At 43.4% G+C, this 17275-nt stretch overlaps 1 protein-coding gene across 1 annotated transcript in view; it reads left to right on the top strand.

Moving 5' to 3' along the window:
- trhr2 (thyrotropin releasing hormone receptor 2) overlaps positions 1 to 10379 on the top strand; it is a 45584-nt gene extending 35205 nt beyond the window's left edge. The window contains exon 6 of the mRNA XM_075470770.1: positions 9108 to 10379. Within this exon, the coding sequence (XP_075326885.1) occupies positions 9108 to 9677 (570 nt within the window). The 3' untranslated portion in view covers positions 9678 to 10379. The remainder of the gene's footprint in view (positions 1 to 9107) is intronic.
- Positions 10380 to 17275: the final 6896 nt, after the last annotated feature.

Genomic DNA, 17275 nt, shown 5'->3' with positions numbered 1-17275 from the left:
GTTCGGGATATGCCCGAACGGCCAGATAGCCAGTCCAGCCCTGTCAGCGGCCATTTTTTCAGTAAATAACGGCTCCATCTGATCTGGTGTAAAGAGACAATTATCCTCCTCCTCCTCATCATCATCATCGTTTTGAGCTTCTTTCTGAACAACTGAAATCACCTAAAGGGATAGTTCGCCTCTTTTGACATGAAGCTGTATGACATCCCAGACCTGCACATACCTGGGGGGGTGCTGGATAATAAACTGGAGTGGTCTGCCAACATAGACGCAGTGTACAGGAGGGGCCAGAGCCGTCTCTTCTTCCTGAGACGGCTCAGGTCCTTCAATGTCTGCAGTGATATGATGTGCATGTTTTATCACACTATCATGGAGAGTGCAGTGTTCTATGCTGCTGTCTGCTGGGGGAGTTGCACTGCAGACACAAACTGTAGGCGCCTGGACAAACTGGTGAAAAAGGCTGGTTCTGTTGTAGGCAGAAGGCTGGACCCTCTCAGTGCTGTGGTGGAGAAACGGACGAGGAGGAAATTAGATTCTGTTTTGGAGAATAATAAACATCCTCTCCACAGCATCCTGAGGAGCAGAGGACTGATTATTATAACAGTGACTGCTGAGTTCTTCTCAAATTGATTGATTGATTTTTATTTATTTGTTTATTTAGCCATTTAGTCATTTATTACTATTATTAGTTAGTAGTAGTATTTTTTTTTTTACTAGAATTGGTATTATTATTGTGGTTTAATTGTTGTTAATACAATCATTGCAAATATTTAAAAAAAATGTTTAGCTACTTGGACTAATTTGAATTTCCCCCATTGGGGGATGAATAAAGTATTTTTCTATTCTATTCTATTCTATTCTATTTCTATTCTATATCAGCAATTAAAAGTGAACATCTTCTTACCCCCTGCTGCGTCCTGTGAGCAGAGTTCCAGCCTCGTTTTGGTGTTGATGAAGGTAGTCCGGCTAGTTGGCTGGGGTTTAAAAAATAAAGCGTTTTGCTTCTCAGAACAATATGCGTTCAACAGAGTAATACATTTGCATCACAGAATGGTTCTCCAGGAAAAACTCAGACCTCACAATCGCTTGGCCCTATTTTCTCTCCCTTCGTATCTTAATGAGAACCGGTTCCCAGTGTTTCAATTCCTTGGAATCGTTTGGCCATTTTGCAAACGATTCCCTTATCGATTCCAGTGGGCGCGAATGACGTCACCACGCAGCGTTGCGTGGTGAGTCCAGCGCAGCCAGCAGCCAACAGTAAACATGGCGCCCAAGCGGTACAAACGCTCGAAAGTTTGGTTACACATCCCTAAAAAAGACGACAACAGGGCAACTTGCAAAGTGAATATTTCACCAAAGGGAGGAAATACTACCAACATGCAATAACTATGAATGAATGATTAACGTTGGTGAATCTGAACCCAGCAGCGTTAGCAACGTTAGCATGTCCTCGGCTAACACTGCAGGTAACTAACTAACAAACACTGCCTATCATGTTAGCACCATTTGCCTGATTGTAAAAGCTGCTGTTAGTAACGGTTAAGGTTAAATGAATGCCTTCTCAGGCATTACATTTAGATGAAATCATGAGAGACAGAGCCTGACTGGCTCAGAGCCAGAGGCTGGTGGTACTACCCCCAGTTCACCTCTACCTCCAGCTTCTCCTTTCACCAGAGCAGGAAGAGTTAAATTACCCAGGCCAGGATAGACCAATGTGGACCTCACCGTTGTTGGGTTTGTGAGGTCATGACTCGTATTACTTCTAAACTAAACAAAGTTGATGCTAATCGACCGGTTTGTTGTCCTTTTTCTCCAAATGAGAATCGATAAGGGCACCGATAAAGAACCGAATCGTTAAGCAGAATCGAAAATGGAACTGGAATCGTAAATATCTTATCAATTCCCATCCCTATAACCCATCATCGCTCTCTGATAGGAAACAGCAGCAAAGGTTCAGCGCAGACGCCGGCCTTAAATCTCAGAGATCTACTTGACTCTCAGGGGCTGACTCAGTGCTGAATGAAGCGCTTTGAACAGAACAGACGCTGCAGCTGCAGCTTTTCGGTTCAGCTGGCTGAGTTTTATGTCCAGGCTGATGTGAAAAAACCTCAGCTGATAGTTAACAATGTTCTGGCAGAAAACACAATTAGTATCCGTCACAGACTGCAGATATAAGCTGTGTCTGTGGCCGCATAGAAGAGGGGCTCAGGGCCACACTTTAAAGCCAGCGGCCCTTGAATCTAATGGGTCTTGAGTGCTTCACGTTTCGCCTGCAGCCTGCAAACTTCTACACGGGTCGTTCCCGTGTGTGATTGCCTCTTTGAGACTGAACTCGAGAGCAGAAAAGATCCTTATCTCGCCCGTTCAAGGGGCTCCATCTAAGAGCCGAAGATTTGCATAATGTGTTTTAGGGTTTACATTGAAGTGCGCTCCGTGCTGAGGATGATTTCCCCCTCTCAGTTCTTCAACACACACTTCACGGCTCTTTCATTCATCGTTTGATAAACCAACTGAATCTGATGGAAGATTGATAAACTTGTGTTTGCCAGAGAATGGCTCTTTTATGATTGTAGATTAATACCGTGGGGCGTGAGATTACTGAGCAGTTTTAATCTCTGAGAGTTTCTGCTTGTCTCTGATCTCCTTAAATGCACGTTGATAAAGATGGATGCTATCAGCTGTAGCACGGGGGGAGCTGATAGCATCCCAGGGTAAATGTTAAAGCTTCGGCTCAGTGGGACGACCGGTGCTGCTGTCGGGCAACACGTTTCTTTGTGATGTTGGAGTTAAAGTATGTTGCCACCACAGGATTACGGCGCATACTCTAAATGTCATCACTGTTACTGCTGTTTTGCTGTCGCAGCACAGAGATAATTAGGAACCTGTCCTCTCCGCCTCCTCAGCAATTAAACGGTTTGTTGCGCAGAGATTAAAATTTTCCATCCGCCGGCTCACGGCTTTCGGCACGGACACGGAGCCTTATCTCAAACAGCATTTTGCCAAGAGGTGTGCTCATGATACCTGGAATAAGCCTGCCGCCCTCAGTTTTCTCTGCTCTGATGTGGAAAACACGGGCCGCCACGCTCCGGCAGATCTGTCACGTAGTAGAAGTATCCCCAGACTGATGGATGGGAGGGAGCCGGAGATGGCAGGGGGAAGGTGTGCTGCATTACTGGAGGCTGATAAGACTAATCACCTGAGTCTTACCGGCCGACTGGCTCTATTCTGGCCCCCGCCCTCCACCGTCTCGCAGGGGTTCAGAAATGTCTTGGCCGTTACCATGGTCACCGGGCAGTGGAGATGGAGGACGAGACGGAGGGTCATGGCACGCAGAGCGATGGCGTGCACAGACTCATCTCGCTGACACTCTGCTGTCTTTTGTCCTAAAGTAATCAGTATTTTTCTGGGTGCAAATTCGGGCTGGGCGAGTTAACTCGTTATTTTTTTAACGCCGATAAATATTTTATTGCGCATTAACGCTTTTAACGGTTTTATTTTTTTATTAAAACATTTTTTTTTTTCCAAACATTTTTTACAGGATTTTATTTTGTAAAAGTCTGTTGCTGTCTGCTGTGGAACAGGAAAAGAAAGTAATCGGCGGATCCACCAAACATGGAGAAGGGTACGGAACTTTTACTCGGCCATTTTCATTTTAAAGTTCTTCCAGACGGCGGAGTCGACAGAACCAAAGTCATCTGTAAACTCTGCCAAGTTGAATTGTCTTCTCAGCGTAGTAGTTCCAGTCTAAAATATCACTTAAAAGGCAAAACACACAACTGATAGCAGCAAGTCATTCAAGGAAACAGACAGTGGAGCGAGGCTTCTACATAAAAACTACAGAAAGACGCTGATGTTAAAAGTGTGTTTGCACAACAAATGTTATGGCACTTTCATTCATATGGCAGCACATTTAAAATAAAACTAAATGCTAAAAGCTATACGCTACTTTTGGATTCATTTTTGGATTCTGCGTACAAATGCGATTAATCGTGATTAATCAGGGAAATCATGTGATTAATTAGATTAAACATTTTAATCGTTGCCCAGCCTTAGTGCAAATATTACCGTTTATATCGCAGGAATATAAAAGAAAATACAAAATACGTTTGTGTGAGATATTACGTGGTATGTTATCTGGCTCCATCAGTGCTGAAAGGCCCTCGAGATTAAACAGTTGCATTAATTTGTCGTGGAACTGACGATTCTGTTGATGGAGAGAGAGCCGGGTGTCATCTGTCTCGAAATTATATTAAAAACCAGACATGTTGAAAATATGATGAAAAGGTTGAGGGTAAAAATAAGGAGGCCAAATAAGGGACCCTGGGGAACTCCGCTGGCAACATGAACAGATAATAAAGCCAAACCAAAGGAGGAGGACAGCAGCCTTTCAGCTATTTTTCTGATGACTTGTTGCATTTTAACCCAAATCTCTGATGGAAATTAGAATCTGATTGAAATCTCTGAAGGCTTATATAATAATAAGCTGCTTTTCTTGTTCGATCTGAGTGGGGGGGCTTTAATGGCATCCAGACTACTCTCACTCTGGGTACAAACGGTGCAGAACATCACGCACCATCATTTTATTACGAGGTCGATGAGGAAATCTCACTTTGACTCTATGACTTTTGGATTTAGAATCACACCATCGAGCAACTTGTTGCACATTTGATCCGATCCAGGGTTCTGCACATTAATGCAATCACATCTTTAACAGTTAACTTGGATTCTGATTCCTGCATGTACAGTGAACTGTTTCATGCAGAGCATTTTTAAAGGCTCCATCCTTTGGAAACAGTTTAAATGAGCTGTTATAAGAGCTTTTATCAACCCTCGTGCATGAAATCTGATCTTAAATCTTTGCTTTTTGAGCCCCCGTTAGCCTTTTTTTCCCTTTATCAGCTTTTTTTTCACATCTTGGTTTAGTTCCTGTGAGTTCCTTCCGTGCAGCGGCCCTAATGGGAGCAACCATCCCAGTATTCCAGCCCAAATCATTCGTGAGACGCCTCCCTGCTCACGTTGCAGCCTTGTTGGAGCAACCATCTTGACATCTGTCTGTGTTTCTGAGGCTTCTGTGAGCTTTGGGTCATCATAGAGATTCATGCACGCCTGTCAGGTTCTGCCAGATCCAGAAACTGAGAGGTTTAGACCCCTGAGAGATTTAAATTAAACACCTGTTGGTGTTTCTTCGACCAATGAGTGTTTTTGATAGACGCTTGGCTTAATTTTGCACCTGTTATCTAACTTGGGGAACTTTAATTTACTTTATCGCCCTCATATTTGACCTCTCCTCTCTTTTGTCTTTAGCTTTCCAAATGACTCAATTAACCAATAAACCTTAGTTAACCACCTTTCGACGCGCTGTCGGAGGCACACGCAGGATATTAAGAATCGGTGTCAAACGTCTTCACACAGACAAGAACTCTGTCTGCTCGTGCTTCATGTGACACGCCGCTGACTCCAATAATCACAAAGCAATCACAGCTAATCACACAGATTATAAGGCCGCCGCAGCCATATTGCGCTGGGCCTTTAAGGTTAGAGCTGCTCGCTCTTTTCTGCGCGGTGTGTTGATTCATTGTGGATGAATATCAATTGCATTTTCCAAACTATCTCCAGATCTCTGCGTGTTTGTTTTCACCAATTACAGGCTGTAAACCTTTAGTGACCGTCTCTTTCACTGAGAAAGCCTGTGGTTGTCACATCAGATAATCGTGACACGTTATTATAAACACAGGCGACTGTCACTGTTACCTGGCAACACCCTCAGCATCTCCAACATATTCAGAAGCTGACGGCTGTGCGTTTATGATGCACCGTTGGAGTCGAGTGGATCTGATAAGTGCCACCTTGGAGCTAACAGCAGCCGATGATTCAGACAGACAGATGTAAACAAACCCTGCACAGCTGAAGAATGGGATACCTGGAATTTTGTTTGGTGATGTCGTTAAGCTGAAAAGTCAAGTGTTAAGGAGAGTTGAAGGTAACTGAAGGTTGATGCAGGCAGCAGCAATTAGCAATCCTCCGAAAAAAAAGGCATTTATTTCTCTTATCTTATCCTCTCTCATTCTTTATTATTTATTTGCATTTAGAACAGAGGTGGGTAGAGCAGCCAAAAATTGTACTCAAGTAAAAGTACTGTTACTTCAGAATAATGTGACTCAAGTAAAAGTAAAAAGTAGTCATCCAAATGATTACTTGAGTAAGAGTAAAAAACGTGAAAAAACTACTCAAGTACTGAGTAACTGTTGAGTAACGTCTGATTTATTTGTTAACACAAGCATTCAATCAGACAGACAAAAATACTAAATAATCATCTTTAGGCAAATTAGAGTTCATCCAATAGATAAAATAAATTAAAATAAATTAATTAATTACAAAATGGCTTAAATTAAAATAATCCAGGTAAATTCAAGAACTTCAATTAAAAATAAAAGAGACTTAGGAAATGTTTAAAACATATGTAACCCATATGTAACCTAAAAAACAAACATTCACCTATCCATGGGGGAAAAAACGAGTTTAGGAAACTTAGCGCTACATGTTTCCTCAGGTTAGATGTTGAGTTTCTGCTGAAATGTGCGTTTGTTTTGGTTGACACAGAAGACACATAATGTAGCTGCTGTTTCTCACTCTTTGTAAGGTAAACATGCTTTCAGTATGAGGCCTCGTCTGCGTCTTCATTTCCCACCGTTGGTTCTGACATTTTTCATCTGTTTCTTTCTTTGTTTGCTACGACTGCTAATGCTAAAGCTAACCCGTCCCGCCGCTGAGATCGAGTATGGTCACGTGACCAGACTGCACGGCTGCGTCTGATTGGTGGAACACAGTCAGGTGGTAGAGCCTTTGGCGGAAGTCTCTCTCTCTGTCAGAATAAAACATTAAAATGAGGCGTACGCGGGGGGATAAAAATAATGAGGCGTAGAATACCAAAGAGGTAAGAAGAAAAGTAACCAGTTCATTGTAGCCTAATGTAGCGGAGTAAGAGGACAGTTTCTGCTGCACACATCTACTCAAGTAAAAGTAAAAAGTATAGAGATTTAAAACTACTCCTAGAAGTATAATGTTTTCAAAAACTTACTCAAGTAAATGTAACTCGTTACTACCCACCTCTGATTTAGAACATGTCAAGAAGAAACGGTGGATGGAAAGCGTTAAAGACTTTATCTGAGAAGACTTGATGCACATCAGGGGATTGAAAACAACTTTTAAACTCATCCGACCTGCAAAGATTGAGGCAGCGTGACTCGTCAGTTTTTAACAACAATAAACTGAAACTGGTGTCTTCTCAGCGATGATGTAATCCATCGGAAAGAGCAGACCGATCCAAAGTGGTTTCCCAGTGACTCAGTCTGCAGCTTTGTAGCAGCGAACGCTTCATCCAGTGCAGAATGTTAAACGTGCCATAATTATTGTTCCTCTGGCCATCAGGCCGTGCAACAGCTCTGTGATGGCACTTCTGAATTTCACTGATCACTTTATATTTCACTTTCGTCTCACTTCACTGATCACTTTATATTTTTATATTTTATATTTTTAAACAGTTTTTTAAATTCTTAGATTGTTTTTAAAGTTTTTTTAGTGTATAAACATTTTTATTGCTTTATTATGTCTGCTACTGGATGCTTGAATTTCCTTCGGGATCAATAAAGTATCTATCTATCTATCTATCTATCTATCTATCTATCTATCTATCTATCTATCTATCTATCTATCTATCTATCTATCTATCTATCTATCTATCTATCTATCTAATTATTTCATTAAACTGATTAGATTTAAGTTTGACTCTACCACCGCGTCCTCTCCGGCTCGCACTGGTTGTTTGTGTGTTCGTGTCTTCCACATTTATTCATTTTTTCACTTTCTTTCCTTTGGTTGAGTTAATGTGGGTCACTGGATGATGGAGGATGCGCTTTCCTTCTTATTTGTGAAGCGAATGGATCTGAAGCCTGCTACAAGTGCCTCTTTCCAAAAGCTTTGGTCTGAAAGATCGCTGCCTCTCACTTTCTGGTATAAATGCTCGGCTTTAATCACCAGCTATTTGCTCAAGTCAAAGTCTGCTGCTGCTGGCAGGAAGCATCCTCTCAGCTGCAGTCTGTGGGGTTGGAGCAGCTGCCTTCAGTCTTTCTCTGCCATTAATTAAACTCAAATTAAAATATCATATTTAGAGTTTTTCATGAAAGTAATTCCTTTGGGCTTTAACTCTACATTTCTGCTTTTTGCTCTAATTTCATATTCTGGGTTCTTGTCAATATGTAAATGAGCTGTTTCCTGATTTATGTTCAACTTAAAAGAGCCCAATTATGGAAAATCACTTTGATCTGAGAGCATTTTATTTGGATGTAGTCTGAAGTCCCTCCCAGCTCAACATTTCTGCAACATTTTGGTTTTCTCATTAAATCTGTACTTAACCTGGAGATTAAAGCCACTTTTTCAGGGATGTTCTGGCTATGAAAGGCAGCTCAGAGCAGAAGTAGCTACAACAACACAGAGAGATACTTAAAGATAACTGACGGCATGAAACAAGACAGCAGAGCCATCAAAACTATGAACATCATCAACATATATCTGAAAACGTGTCGTTCTGTGAGTCGCTCTGATTTGCAGGAGAATCTTCCATCTCTTCCATCTGCATCTCCACCTAACCTGACATTAGGGGCAGCAAGACGATGACGACGTCTATGCGCGACACCGAAGCTTGTAGAGTGTTAATCCAACATGGCAGCGGACACAACGTTACCGTTCGATGCAGCCTTAGAAAGTGTTTTAAGTGGCTTAGAAAGCCAGTTTACTTTTAAAAAAGAGCAACGTTCTTCTTCTTCCTCGTTGAATTTCTGTCGCTCTACACACGTCATCTGGTATAAGTGATACAATTGGCTATGAATCGCGCGCAAAGCAGCATGGGAAGAACCAGACGCCATTTGATAGACATTCATAGCGCCCAATAAACGGCTCTAGGCATTCGTAAACCACGCCTCAAATACAAGAAAATGCACACCTAGTTCCCAGACCACCATCTCATCCAGATGTGGACGCGTCAGCCAGGCTACCATGTTTGATTCACAGACTGAGTTTTAATGGGCTTTGTCTCTGCTTCTTCCCTGCAGGTAACTAAGATGCTGGCTGTGGTGGTGATCCTCTTCGCTCTGCTCTGGATGCCCTACCGGACCTTAGTTCTGATCAACTCTTTTGTGGCCACACCCTACCTGGACGCCTGGTTCCTCCTGTTTTGTCGAATGTGCATCTACGCCAACAGCGCCATAAACCCTGTGATATACAACGCCATGTCTCAGAAGTTCCGCTCAGCCTTTCGTGGCCTCTACAGCTGCCAGCGCCTGGATGGAAATCAGCGGACTCTGTCACCTGGTTTCGGCACCATCCGAGACCTGCGCCCCGCCCAGGCGAATAGCAATGGAACGGATGAGAAGGCGAGGGGCGCCACCTTGGGGACTCCCACTGATCTAACCACAAAGCCGAAGGGAAGCGGACATCAGGAGGCAGCGATGGTTAACGGCATGACGGCTGACTTTGGCGCTGATATTGACCCATCTGCCCACAGATCTGGAGAGCTTCCTAACGAGGCTGTTGATGAGGAGTTAGATCGGCCAACGATACATAACACCACTGTCAATGTTGCAGACAAACATACAGGAAACAACCAGCAGGAAAACATGTAAATACTTCCACATTACCATGTTGTACACTGTATAAATATTAACACGCAAAGACAAAACATCACATGTACAGAGATGAAAGTTCATGTATAGATTATCTTTGGGAGTGTTGTTTAAAAAATTTTGATGTTTTCACGGTTTTCTTTAAGAGAGGTGAACATGTTTAATTTAAATGTGAAATACTATGCCCTTTTTTCCATCTTTCTGAGGCGTATGAGACAAGCTTTGGTCCAAATATCTGTTGGTTTAAGCACAGTGGCTCTGTGCAACAGCTCTGCTGAGAACAGGCTGTTCAGGGGTGGAGATTGTGGGCAACGCCGTCCTACTTTCCCTCCTGGGATCGTTGTTGACAAATGCAAAGGATTCGCCTCACCGTGACAATAATAGCTAAGACACAGCTAAGCTAGCTGCATTGAGAAAGTAAGGCTGTGTTCGAAATCGCCTACTACATTCTACATACTGCATACTGCATACTGCATACTGCATACTGCATACTACATACTACATACTGCATACTGCATACTGCATACTACATACTGCATACTCATCGATCAGACAGTATGCAGAGCTTTTACCCACAATGCATTTCGCTCCTGCCCGAGCCGAAATCAGCCGCCCTGAAGCTGATTTCTCTTAAGCTCTAAACTCTGTAAACTTTAGCAACATTTGAAACATTTTCAGGTGAGAAAGTAGTCGTTTAGATCCCCAACGTGTTGAAAACCTGACAAAATACCGGCTGTTTACAATTTTGTTCCCACGAATTCGGCGCTACTAAAGCTAGCCGCAGTGAGCAACGCACTTCCGGTTATTTTCACAAAATAAAATACCCGTTGCCTTTTATCATAGGGAAAGGCATTAGGATACAATTGGTGCTTTTGTTTTGAAAACAGGAAGTGAACCTACCCTCGTTGTAGCTAGCTTGAAACTGCCGTTTTGACAGGAAATGACGATCGGCGACGTCACGTTACGTTGCATCTTGGGTAGTTTGAGTATGAGTAGTAACCTCATGATGCATACCCAACATTTAGGAGAATCTAGTATGCATCCGGGAACTTAAAAAAAGTTAAAGTTAGTAGGAGTAGTGGGAGAAGTATGCGGTTTGGTACACAGCCTGAGATTACTTACAGATAGATCATCTCTGAACAACTATATCAGTTTGAACTGGAGTCAGACCCTGAACACAACCATCAAGGCTTCAGTAGAAAGTTGGTGAAGGGTTAGTTGTTCTGAATATTTGAACCCTAACCCTAACGGTGCGTTCAGACCGGACGCGGTGCGAGTTACTCGCGCGAGTGTTGCCGCGGGTGTAGTTGAATTTACTCGCGTTATTCACGCGAGTAAACAACGAGCGAATTTTCACTCAAGGGGCTATCCATTTCATTCTCTCATCAACCATGGCTGATATAAGTACCATCGCGTCCTTGTACCTGCTGTGGCAGTCCGAGATTTGATGGAAACGCACACGCCGTCGTGACTGGGTCAGTGACATCATCCGGAGGTGCATTCAGCTCGGAGAATTTCACCGCCTTCTCCAGGATTTGCGTCTGGATGACGGCCGCTTCCAGTGGTATTTCAGGCTCACCAGGACCCAGTTTGATGACCTGCTCGGGAGGATGCCGTGATCTCTCGGCAGGACACCAACTACAGGCGCTCCATTTCAGCTGCGGAGCGCCTGTCCATCTGTCTCCACGTCACTGTCGTCCAGAATCTCAACGCTGATAGGCTGTCGTGACGCGAATATTTCTTGTCACTCGCGAGGCGGTATTCGCCTCATTTGCGCCGCCTCAAAACCGTCAATCGCGCCGCCGGCTCCAATTCGCGTCTTTGCATTGACTTTGTATGTAATCACGTCGCGCGAAAGATTCCGGTCTGAACGCACCGTAAGGCCACACTGTCATGCTGCTTGCTGACACGAGTTTACACCATACAATGGCCCTCATTTATCAAGCCGTCGTAGAAAACATCGTTGATATGAGCGGAGAACTCGTCGTACGCAGAGGCTCAAGTGAGATTTACAGAACATGCGTACCACACCAATCCCATCGTAATGATCCTAACCACGCCTTCTACAAAAGGCTGCACCTCTAGAATTTGCGACATGGAAAGACGAAAGGCGGCAAAGAAACGCTGTCAACACTGTTGACAGCTGGGACGGCTGTCAACAGCGTTGGCGATGTAAATCGCAGACGGGACGAGTTATGTATTTTCCCCTACTGTGATGGTCAATAAAATGTGATAAACTCCAGATTAAATGAAATCTAAAATTGAACGATGTTTTACTTTTTCTCCAATAAGATCAGGAAGAAGTGGTCCGATATGAAATTTGCAGCTCTCCGACGCAGCATGTCACAAACGGGGGGGGGGGGGGGGGGAGAGCTCCGATCCAGGTTTGGATTTGAGTGCCTTGGAGGAGAGGGTGGCTGGCCTGATCGAAGCTACGTCTTTGCGTATGCGCAGTGTTAAAGCGCCTCTCCTGTACGGCTCATAAGCCACTCATCATTTTCCCGAAAGAAATTCTGCCGGTCCCGGAACACTCTCTCGCGCCTGATGCGCGTTCAGGTCCTCTAACAAAGCCAGATCTGCCATCGTTTCGCCATTACCGCGCCGCTAGAATCACCTCTTAAATAGGCGGTTGAATAATGAGCCATCACTCTTCCAATTACGGAGTTGTACTTGTTTAATTTTTTTATTTATTTAATTTGCGTTTATGTTTATATTTATCCATCCATCCATTCATCATCTTCCGCTGGTCCGGGGATCGGGTCGCGGGGGCAGCAGCTTGAGCAAAGAGACCCAGACGTCCCTGTCCCCGGCCACTTCCTCCAGCTCTTCTGGGGGGACCCCGAGGCGTTCCCAGGCCAGCCGAGAGACATAGTCTCTCCAACGTGTCCTGGGTCTTCCCCGGGGCCTCCTCCCAGTGGGACGGGCCCGGAACACCTCACCGGGGAGGCGTCCAGGAGGCATCCTAACCAGATGCCCGAGCCACCTCATCTGACTCCTCTTGATGCGGAGGAGCAGCGGTTCTACTCCGAGCCCCTCCCGGATGACCGAGCTTCTCACCCTATCTCTAAGGGAGAGCCCAGATACCCTGCGGAGGAAACTCATTTCGGCCGCTTGTATTCGCGATCTCGTTCTTTCGGTCACTACCCACAGCTCGTGACCATAGGTGAGGGTAGGAACATAGATTGACCGGTAAATCGAGAGCGTCGCCTTCTGGCTCAGCTCCTTCTTCACCACGACGGGCCGGTGCAGAGCCCGCATCACTGCAGACGCCGCACCGATCCATCTGTCAATCTCCTGTTCCATTCGTCCCTCACTCGTGAACAAGACCCCGAGATACTTGAACTCCTCCACTTGGGGAAGGATATTTTTATGTTTTTTTGTTTATATTTGTTTATGTTTATATTTATGTTGAAGTCAAATAAAACATGGGCCTTCTTTGAAGTGATAAGTCTGTAATTTTAACCTAGGGATTTGTTGCGACTCATGAGGCACGCACTAGTGACGGTGCTGTTTATGTATGCTATTGCAGTCACCGCAAGTCAAAATGGAAAAGTGCGTACACTGCTTCAGACCTGTCGTGGCGATTTCATCTTTCCTGCGCTCACGATGGATTTGATAAATGCCAACCTTTGCGCAGAAAAGAACGTACACACGACCTACGCATGTTTTTCGTCTTACGCAAGTTTGATAAATGAGGGCCACTGTGTTTACATATGTTAGCTGTCATCAACACCTGGACACCTGCTGTGTGACTTTATGCAGAAACACAGACATGATGAAGCTGTTCCTGCAGTCAGACCAACAACCCTCCAGCTCTATATACAGATACAGATAGTTCCTCTGTTGGTCCCAGAGGGAGATAGTTCAGCAGCGTAGCTGTAAGCTAGCAGCGTAGCAGTAAGCTAGCAGCAGACGCTAGCAAACAATGCTTTCTCAAATCAAATCATCACATCAAATTTATTTGTAGCACATTTCATGTACAAACAGTTCAAAGTGCTTTACATAAAATAAAAGCATTGCAGCAGGGAGTGCAAGAAGCATTAAAAATACATAAAATAATATAAAGAGAAACAAACAAAATCATTTAAATGAATTTAAAATCAGGCAACAGTCCAGATAAGTTCAAAGATATTTCATGCATAGACACATGAGAACAGAAATGTTTTTAACCTGGATTTAAAAATGTCTCCATTTGGTGAAAGTTTAATCTCCACTGGCAGTTTGTTCCACTTGTTTGCAGCATAACAGCTAAATGCTGCTTCTCCATGTTTAGTCTGGACTCTGGACTGGACCAGCTGACCTGAGTCCTTGGATCTAAGAGCTCTGCTGGCTTTATATTCTCTGAACATATCACAGATGTATTTTGGGCCTAAACCATTCTGGGATTTGTAAACCATCAGCAGGCTTTTAAAATCTATTCTGTGACTGACTGGAAGCCAGTGTAAAGATTTTAAAACTGGTGTTCTCATCAACAGTGATGGACCAAGCCGGAGATGTACGCAGCGTAACTCGTAGTGACATGTAACATTTATGACTTCATCAATCAGTCATTCAGACATACTTTTGGTCTCAGTTACAGGTCTTAAAGGGAAGTTCGTTTTTTTTTTAACCTGGACCTTATTTCTCTCCTCACCGATAACAGTTTGGTGAAAGTCGGCGTCCTTCAGAAATAAAGTCCAGGTTTAAAAAACCCAAACCTCTCCTTTAAAAGGGGGCTTCATGAATCCAGTGACTGTACGGATGCTTTATAATCAGTCATTCCTTGTCCAGCTTTAAGAAAAGGAACACCAACACATGTCATACTTGAGCAAAAAGGTCCATATTTTAGATAAAAAGACTCTCAGGTAGGTTTTCTAAATGTTCTGATGGTCTTTGAACTGTTCGTTCTGATCATTTTCAACACATAATGATTGTAAAGAAAAGGAAAAGCAGTCTCATAACCAGAAATAGTTTAGTTTTTGTACTGATGAGGAATAATGAACACGTTTTGTTTAAATAATTTGTATAGATATATATATTAGGATTTCTTTTGCGTTGCATTTTAAAACCAAGCAACACAAACCTTCACAGACCAGGTTCTGCGCAGCCTGAGAATGTAAATATCCTTTAAAAAGTGTAGAACTGACACCAGTTTTAGATTCTTATCAGAACTTTTTTGAGGAATACATCAGATGTTTGGGGAACTTAGCATGGAAGCAGATAGTGACAGTATATAGTATTTCATTGTGTTGAGTTTATGGTGCACAATAGATTATTGTGTTTATTTTGTGATGATTTCCACCATCGGTTTAGATCATTTCACTGAATAAAATACAGCTTGAACGCTCGACTTTCCATATTTGATCTCAGTGTGTGATGAGGCGTTCAGTTACTTATGTAAATAAATATTTAAGGGAATTATTAAGTAAGTCAGCTTTCCCTTTAACTGATGCTCGGCTCTGCCATCACGGTCGCTATGACAACCTTTTTATCACCTTTTCTGGTTTGTTTGTAAATGATAGAAAATCATCTTATAAGTATGAAGATGTTCATGAGTGTAAATATTTAATTAAGGAGAGTTTCTTTGTTAACTTGACTGTGAATTGTGGCGTCAGGGTGTTGATTCATTCAGTTTATCTGAAACACACTGATCCTGCTGCAAAATCCTTTCATTCGTGGTTTCATGCTCCCAAACGTTTGCTTTAGCACAACTGAGAAAGTTCCAGGATGAAACGTGCTGCAGGAATTTATATTTCTAAGAACATTTACTGGCAAATTAAAACCTGAATCTGCGATTTTGAACCGCTTCTTCAACGCTTTGTGGTTGTGAAGCTGTTTTCGAGTGAACTTTGAATGTCTGTTTATCGCAGCGGCCGCCTGCACATGAAATGAGCTTCATGAGTTGGGAGTTTGTGGTTTGATTTAATCACAACTAGGGATGGGAATTGATAAGATTTTTACGATGCCAGTTCCATTTTCGATTCTGCTTAACGATTCGGTTCTTTGTCGGTTCCCTTATCGATTCTCATTTGGAGAAAAAGGACAACAAACCGGTCGATCAGCATCAACTTTGTTTAATTTAGAAGTAACACGAGTCATGACCTCACAAACCCAACAACGGTGAGGTCCACATTGGTCTATCCTGGCCTGGGTAATTGAACTCTTCCTGCTCTGGTGAAAGGAGAAGCTGGAGGTAGAGGTGAACTGGGGGTAGTACCACCAGCCTCTGGCTCTGAGCCAGTCAGGCTCTGTCTCTCATGATTTCATCTAAATGTAATGCCTGAGAAGGCATTCATTTAACCTTAACCGTTACTAACAGCAGCTTTTACAATCAGGCAAATGGTGCTAACATGATAGGCAGTGTTAGTTAGTTAGTTACCTGCAGTGTTAGCCGAGGACATGCTAACGTTGCTAACGTTGCTGGGTTCAGATTCACCAACGTTAATCATTCATTCATAGTTATTGCATGTTGGTAGTATTTCCTCCCTTTGGTGAAATATTCACTTTGCAAGTTGCCCTGTTGTCGTCTTTTTTAGGGATGTGGAACCAAACTTTCGAGCGTTTGTACCGCTTGGGCGCCATGTTTACTGTTGGCTGCTGGCTGCGCTGGACTCGCCACGCAACGCTGCGTGGTGACGTCATTCGCGCCCACTGGGATCGATAAGGGAATCGTTTGCAAAATCGCCAAACGATTCCAAGGAATTGAAACACTGGGAACCGGTTCTCAACAAGAACCGGTTTTCGATTCCCATCCCTAATCGCAACAGAAACTGTTGAAGGATGCATGAAGGATTTGATCCATCGCTTAGAAAACAAATGCAGCCTTAACGCAGCCGTGCCTAACATGCTCATTCGGACGTGCAGACCCTGGAATGGGGCCGCGGGAGGCTGTAAATGGAGCCGGATAACATGTATAAGCTGCAGGTTTGGGTTGGAAACTCATCACTTCGACATGATTGCTTGATGTAACGGTGGAGCTAAACACGACGTTCTGTTTCAACCTTTTCTTTGTAAACTGTGACGTGATCTCTGACTCTTTAGTCGATGTATTTTTTAAATGTGTTTGTGCTGGTGTACTGTGTGTCTGGATGTGTGTGTGTGTGTGTGTGTGTGTGTGCATGCATCTCTTATGATCAGCAGGCGTGAGCAGAGGGAAGGTTCGCTCATCTGACAGCAGCAGTGGAATGAAAGTAATGATTTTTAAAGTGTTAATAGCCCTGAAAATACACTGAAATGACTTACACTGGATATTACATGTTCTCATTTTGGATAATTACGCTCTGTGGATTTGATCGTGGCAGCGATGTGCATCTCGATGTATGTGTGTGTGTGTGTGTGTGTGTGTGTGTGTGTTCTGTAATTATTCGGCCCTGGAGAGCTGCTGGTTTGTGTTTTCTTGAGTGTGTTGTAATCGTAGATTTTCATCGGTTTTAAATGTAGCTTTTATCTGTATTGTTGCAGTGAGATGATGTTTGATCGCTGGAAGAAATATGCAACGTGCGCTGCTCTGTGGGTTCATGGCGTGCATGTGCAGTGCTGTGGCTTTCTTTCAGCATCTTTGTAAAAGTCAATAAAGAAGCATTTGTTGAACCGGTCCACGTATTTCTCAGTTTTTTCTC

The sequence above is a fragment of the Odontesthes bonariensis genome, chromosome 7 (assembly GCF_027942865.1).
Source record: "Odontesthes bonariensis isolate fOdoBon6 chromosome 7, fOdoBon6.hap1, whole genome shotgun sequence".
NCBI classification, from domain to species: Eukaryota; Metazoa; Chordata; class Actinopteri; order Atheriniformes; family Atherinopsidae; genus Odontesthes; species Odontesthes bonariensis.
This window is presented reverse-complemented; position numbering and strand designations above follow the sequence as displayed.